The sequence below is a fragment of the Paramormyrops kingsleyae genome, chromosome 1, assembly GCF_048594095.1.
Source record: "Paramormyrops kingsleyae isolate MSU_618 chromosome 1, PKINGS_0.4, whole genome shotgun sequence".
Classification (NCBI taxonomy): Eukaryota; Metazoa; Chordata; class Actinopteri; order Osteoglossiformes; family Mormyridae; genus Paramormyrops; species Paramormyrops kingsleyae.
In genome coordinates, this window is record NC_132797.1 from 32,363,567 (window position 1) to 32,370,121 (window position 6,555).

General features: G+C 43.8%; 1 protein-coding gene across 1 annotated transcript; it reads right to left on the minus strand.

Annotated features, from left to right (window-relative positions):
* Positions 1-2,671: 2,671 nt before the first annotated feature.
* On the minus strand, positions 2,672-6,301 carry cpb1 (carboxypeptidase B1 (tissue)). The gene is made up of 11 exons (XM_023805801.2): positions 6,237-6,301; positions 6,069-6,144; positions 5,820-5,944; positions 5,513-5,615; positions 5,219-5,320; positions 4,793-4,897; positions 4,591-4,701; positions 4,398-4,488; positions 4,038-4,240; positions 3,389-3,473; positions 2,672-2,978 (listed from the first exon to the last, which is right to left on the minus strand). The coding sequence occupies exons 1-11, from the start codon at positions 6,299-6,301 to the stop codon at positions 2,794-2,796; spliced, it is 1,251 nt and encodes a 416-aa protein (XP_023661569.2). The 3' UTR covers positions 2,672-2,793.
* Positions 6,302-6,555: the final 254 nt, after the last annotated feature.

Below are 6,555 nucleotides of genomic sequence, written 5' to 3' on the forward strand. Positions count from 1 at the left end.
TAGCTATAGCTTATATATTTTATAATACGCTGCTCACCATATTGCTACTACTACTCCTGCTATTGGTACTACTGGTAACACTGTGAATGTCTAAATACGTGACTCTTCTATGTGTTGTGTTGTATTATATATTATTTTACAAATAGGTTGTCATAAAGCATAGTGTACTTCATATCTGAAAGTTTTATATGTGGCTTTTTACAAAAGCGTATGAATTATAACCGAATTACTATTTGAGTTTGTTTCATGGTTCTGGGAGAAACTTTTATTATTGTGGGCGTCATATACGTTTGTATTTGTTTTAATGTTTGCGTACTTCTGCCATCTAGTGGCAGCAAAAGGGCAACTTAATAATTTACCATTAACAGAGGATTTAATCAAATGACTCAATATTTAGAATTTAGTGATCAGTGGTCATTGTTGACACACCACAGCACACAGTGCACAACAACATAATGTGTCCTCTGCATGTAACCCATATGTATTTAACCTGCATTTATACATTTATATATGTATTTATGTCTGCATTTAACCATATTCATCACTTCCTTATCTGTTTACCATTTGCACAACTGCCTTTTAAATTGTTACCATTTGCACTTTATACCATCTGCACTTTGTACCATCTGCACTTTGTACCATCTGCACTTTGTACCATCTGCACTTGTCGATTTGTCTCTGGCCTTGTCAGTTTGTCCTGTGTCTTGTTATCTGTCTTTTTGTATAGAATGTCTATTTTTTTGTAATTGGACGGTACGCACACTAGTGAGCGAGAAACGGCATTTCGGTTCTCATGTATGTCTTGCACATAAAATGTGATTTGACAAAAAAATATCTTTGATCTTTGATATGTGACATACCAGGGGGCAGCTAATTCAGTGCCCGGGGAGCAGTGCTTGGGGGCGGTACCTTGCTCAGGGTACCTCAGTGGTGCCTTGCTGGTTGCAGCAATCTTTCAATTGAAACCCCAATCCAGAAATAAGTTGCCAGAATTGTGATAAACCACTTGAGCTTCTGTTACTTGCTGTTCTGGAGGATGGGCTCCTGAGTCGCCCATTGAGTTGTCACCGTTTGTGATGGACATCCTGAGCTCCTTTAAGAAACTCCTCCTGTATCTGAAAGCCTTGTTTGCTACAGACAACAAAAGGCATGAAATTAAGGGGCTTAATGGCATGTTTGAAGCAGGATGTGAAGCTCATGTCCCCCCCCCCCCCTGGCAGGGGGCTTTTGAGGTCTGGTGAACACCATCTACATTCCCGAACCAGAGAACTTGGTGGACATCCCATGACAATACAGGGAGAACATGCAAACTCAACACGCGTAGAACTGGAGCAGAGACTCAAATCCTTACTCTAGAGGTGTGAGGCAACACTGCTAACCAGCACACCACCATGTCACCCCTGTCAGCAAGACATTTCTAACACATTCTGGTCCCCTGTGGTGCCAAGCTTATTCCAGAGCAGATAACACAAGTGAATGGGATTCAGAAATCATTTATGGACGTATACTTCTCTGTTTCTGCATCTCCTTTTGAATGCCACAAACAGACCTCACTAGGTATGGTGGTCAAGTCCAGCTCAAACTGTCTGCCTAAACGCAATAAACAAAGTAATTTGGAAAGACCTGGCCAAAATATCTGACAACATGGCACCTGGGGAACATCGCATTCAAATTTAAAATTCATTCAGAATTCAGCTGGGACTCTTGGTTCTGCTTGGACAATTAAAGTGAGTCTCTGACTTTGGTGGTCATGCCAGGTGCCCCAAATCCATGAGCTGCCCACACAGGCCCAGTAGGTTCTGCTGAATTTCACACTGCAATTGGCAAAGACTCCTGGCAGCTTCCTTCATCTCCTGAGTCAAAGGAGTAATGAAGCCTCTCTGTTCTGTTTGAATGTATCCCTCTACCTTTCTCTTTACAAGGGCTGGCTGTATTGTAGTAACATAGACAGCTTCTCTAGATGAGAATTAACGACCGTCAGCAGCACGGGCCGTTTGCAGTGTGCTTATTTGATGAGGTAGAGGTTTGATGAGTACATGGGCGGCTCATAGACTGAAGCGATCAAAGGCTAGAATGGGATAAACCTGCTAAGCATGAGGTTACTTTAGTGCCAGGGAGCAGGATTATATATTCACTGTTGCACTATGTTCTGTAGTTTAGAATTTAAGTGTTTTAGTTGTCTTTTTTATATGCTCTGTTTTAATATTCTGTATATTATGCTGCATTGGAGAAAGTGCCAAACAAAATTTTGTTGTTTTAATCACAATGATCATAAAGATATCTATCTATCTATTGATTAATCAGTTAATTCAGCACATCCTTTTATTACATTTATGCATTTTCTTAATTGTAAACGTGTTTGGGTAACTTTTTGTTGTATAATTGTACAGTGCTCCATTTTGGATGGAATATAACTTTTACGGTCTGTAAACCCATACTCTACAGTTTCTTGGTGCCTACATGTTTGACTACACTTGGTTTGAACAACCTTCTAAAGTGCTTAGTTGTTTGGGACTTGTACACGTGGCGCTTATTTATAAGGTGAGATAAAAACCTTTGACCATACCTGGATAGGTATGCTGAATTTCATTTAAGATATTCACTTTTTCCCAGAATACCTTTTATATTTAAAAGAAGCAGATGCATCCAACACACTTCAAATCCCCCAGAGTTAGGTTCAACATTTTATTTATTCACTCTAGTCGGCCGTGTCTGACAATTATTTTCAGTCCAATTTCAGGAAATGAGGGGGGGGCGTGTGTAGTACACTGGCGTGAGCTAAGAGCAGCCCTATTACAGGCCGTTGAGCACATGGTCGGCGATGTACATGACGGCCAGCATGGTCTCCTGGCACGTGGGCTTTATCTGCGACTCGGGGAGCAGGAAGCCGTAGCGGCCAGTGTCACGCAGCTCGAAGGTGTAGGCGTACTTCACCCCTAGGTCATAGGCCCAGTCATCAGAGCCCCCAGCAGCAAGGTCTGGAAAACACAGACGAGCGGGGAACAAATGGAGTGGCCTTTATATGGGACCTGCACCCTGCATCCACAGTCATTAAGATAGAAAATGAATCAGCTACAATAAAGCAAGACAACTGTGTGCAGAAGGGTCAACAAACATTAAACATGCTTCAGAAACGCACCAACTTTCCGAGAGTTATTAGACAGGAGCAGTATTGCTAGTATTGCCGAAGGTTTCTAAGAAATCATAAAACCTGCATTGGACCATGGTTGAGCTAAAGCTTCTATGCTCCATACATCAGTACTTCAGTCATGTAATTGAGTTACTTATTCTACGCAGTTGTGCTTCTATCTGAAGGCTCAAGAAGCACCCTTTGGCTGGCAGAAGGACAAACATTAGAGAAGCTGGCTCTTCTGAGTCTTGTACTCACAGATTGTTTCAGCTCCAGGGCCACAGGTGTACTGGGTCCCATAGAGGGACTTCAAGGCAGCAGCGGCCCCCTCAGCCACGCGCATCTGGAGGGGGGTTGAAGGAAGGTGCTTAGAGAGGAACACAGTGCTATCACCAGCGTGGACGCGGCATGAGGGGAGGGGGTTTGTGTATATGGACAGGAGGAGAGCGAGGAGCCCACTTGATGTCATCAGGGAGGAGAATGAATGGAAAACAGAATAAAAGGTGATGAAAGTAGGAAGGGGTGATAAGAGGGAAGCCAGAATGCAAGAAGAACATGAAGAAGAGATGGTCCATGAGCCTGAGATGAGATGTAAGATAGCATAGGATACCAGTGATGAAGGTCTTTGGACTGTCGGCAAAGGAGATGGGTTGGTAACCCTGTCTGTACATTACGCTCATGTTCCTGCAAATGTTAGCGAAGTCAAGGTTTCTGTGTGCAGTCAAGAAGACTTGAGCATACTATTTGTACAATGTTTGTCTTGCCCGGTTATGGTTTGGTCCTGTGTGATGCTTGATTAAATCTTAATCTTTTTTGCTGATGAACATCAGCCTGTTAATAAGACCCGAGAGAGCGAGTTTGGTTTCCACTCCAGCATCATTTTCCAAAGTCAGAGTCGTAGCCATACCAGTTCAACGTGGTTAGGTGCCGGTGCCGTGGTGTAGGAGTAGGGGAACAGCAGCAGCTGGGAGTAGGAGTGAATGGTCAAGTAGGACTTAATGATTGACTTGTTCTTGCGGAGGAAGTCTGCCACGGCCTTGACTTCCACCGCGGACTCGGGTTTGCAGCCGCAGTAGGTGTCACTGCAGGGGTTTTTGGAAGCTCCAACGGCTGGGGAGAAATTTAACAGTTTGGTATCTCCTAAATGGCTTGCACGCTAGAGGAAAAGCATTGCTTAGAAGGACACATGGAACAGTCAGGCAAAAAACAAAGACTATGGACAATAAAGAGAACATCGTCAAGTCCAGCACTTGTCATCTGTACTCACTACACCAGCCAGCATTGAAATTCCGGTTGGGATCGGTTCCGATGCATGTGGACCCCGGATTCTTAGAGCGGGTCTTCCTCCACATTCTGTTCTGCAGATTCCAATTACAGGAAAAGCATAAGCAACAGCTAGAATTTTAACTGGACCTTAGACAGACTGTAAGTCCCATGAAGGTGTCTTAAAGATCACCTACATTGCTCCACGTGTACCGGTAGCCATCAATGTTAAACACCGGCAGCACATAGACATCCATCTGGTCCAGAAGCCTGGTCATCTGGGAGTTCGTCCCATAGGTAGACACAGCCTGGGATGAAAGAAGCAGGTCCAAACAGCTGGCACATTAACCCGTGGAAATGCAGCAGAAAGGTTATTTTGTCATTTGTATTCAGCGGTACCTCTTTGACAAACCACTGGCAGAAGGCTGGGGAGATCCATTCCCTGGCATGGATACCACAGTCCATGAAGATGGCAGGCTTGCTGGAGCCACTTTGTTTACCTAACTGTAACAGAAAAAAACTCACTGCATTTTTATCTCTCAGTTTTCTAACACTTGTCGCCAGCAGAGGGCGCCATGCAGAGGAATGTCGTATGTGGAATGACAGTGCATCATAGGGCACACACATGCACACACAATCTTACGCAAGTATGGGTAGTTTAGAAACACCACCTATGTGCTTGTCTTTGGATTGTAGGTAGGGGCCCTCATTCATCGATGTTAAGAGCACGACCCAGTGTACCATGAATCACAGACAATATCCCTGTGCTGCTTATACAATGAAACGACACACTAAGACTATGTTCATCAAATGCCATGATTTTACCTTCAGAACGTGCATGGGCTGTCCCTCGTACGTGGTGCCGATGATCATCCTGCTGACCAGGTTAGAGTTGGCTGACACCGTTTGGTCCATCCAAGACTGGATCTGAAGAGATGAATGGGAAGATTGTTGAGACGATATCTTGCAAAGGGGGACAGCAAAGCTCAAGCCAGTAATATTTTTTGGCATCCTGAAATGCAATGTAAAAACAATTATTTATTTTATCAGTTTATTGGTGACTGCTATTAGTAGCCAATGGAATAAGCCAAGAACTGCATGGAAGATCCAGTTGCTTACTGTATCCCAGCTGTTGTACTTTTCATAGGAATAGGCTTTGGTGGAGATCCTCCCATTGTCTACCTGAGCGTCAATCGCAGCCTGAAGGTCATCAATCAGTATCCTGTTTCACAAGAAAAATATCACATAACCACAACGTTTCCAGATATACTACATGACAATAAATAAATTAAGCAAAATGTGCCCTCACATTAATGACAGTATAACTCATATTTGATCCATAACTCATATGACCAAAACAATTTTTATTGCTTCTAGTGAAAGCAAACCTATTAACGTGTAGAAACCCTATCACACACTGACGTACTCGTGCTCTATCTCGGTTTGCTGCAGAACAACGTTGATGTAATCGATGTAGGCGGCATCAACACGAACATCCACATTGGAGCTGATGGTCACCTGGTCAGCCTTGCTGGGGATCCAGAAATCCAGCTAGAGGGGTTCACAAAACACCCATCAAAAGTTGAAAAGATACGCATCCTCACAGTACTTTGGCTTAATCTTCCTCGCTACGCCTCCAGTATTTCTGGATGTTCTTTCAAGGCGATGAGTCTACCTGAAACTCGTCTCCGATTTCCTTAATGATCTCCACATGCTCTTCAGTTTTTGGCTTGAGGCGATACACCTTTCCTCTAAAGAGAAAGGAGAAGAAAGAGAAACCAAACTGAGGCTAAACATAACAGGTTTGTGGCCCTACATCATGCTGGGAGACGCATTGATTTACCCATCAAAACGTGTCACCTCAGCCAGAGTGACTGCCACCAACCCCAAAAGAAGGAGGATCTTCATGTTGCCTGACTGACCAGACTCTTGCTCTGTTCCCCCTTTTAAAGAGCACGCCTTAATGAAGTCGACCAATAGAAATCCCTCCTCACATTATCGACCAATAGAAATCCCTCCTCACATTATCTACCCTGGCATTGCGGTGCCAGTTATTTTTAGGCTCTCGTGCTGCTTATGGCTCCAACAAACAGGCAAAGATAAACTGTTCAAAGAATCCCAGTTTTCCAAGGTAGTTACTCAGGACACCTCAGGGTCCAGTT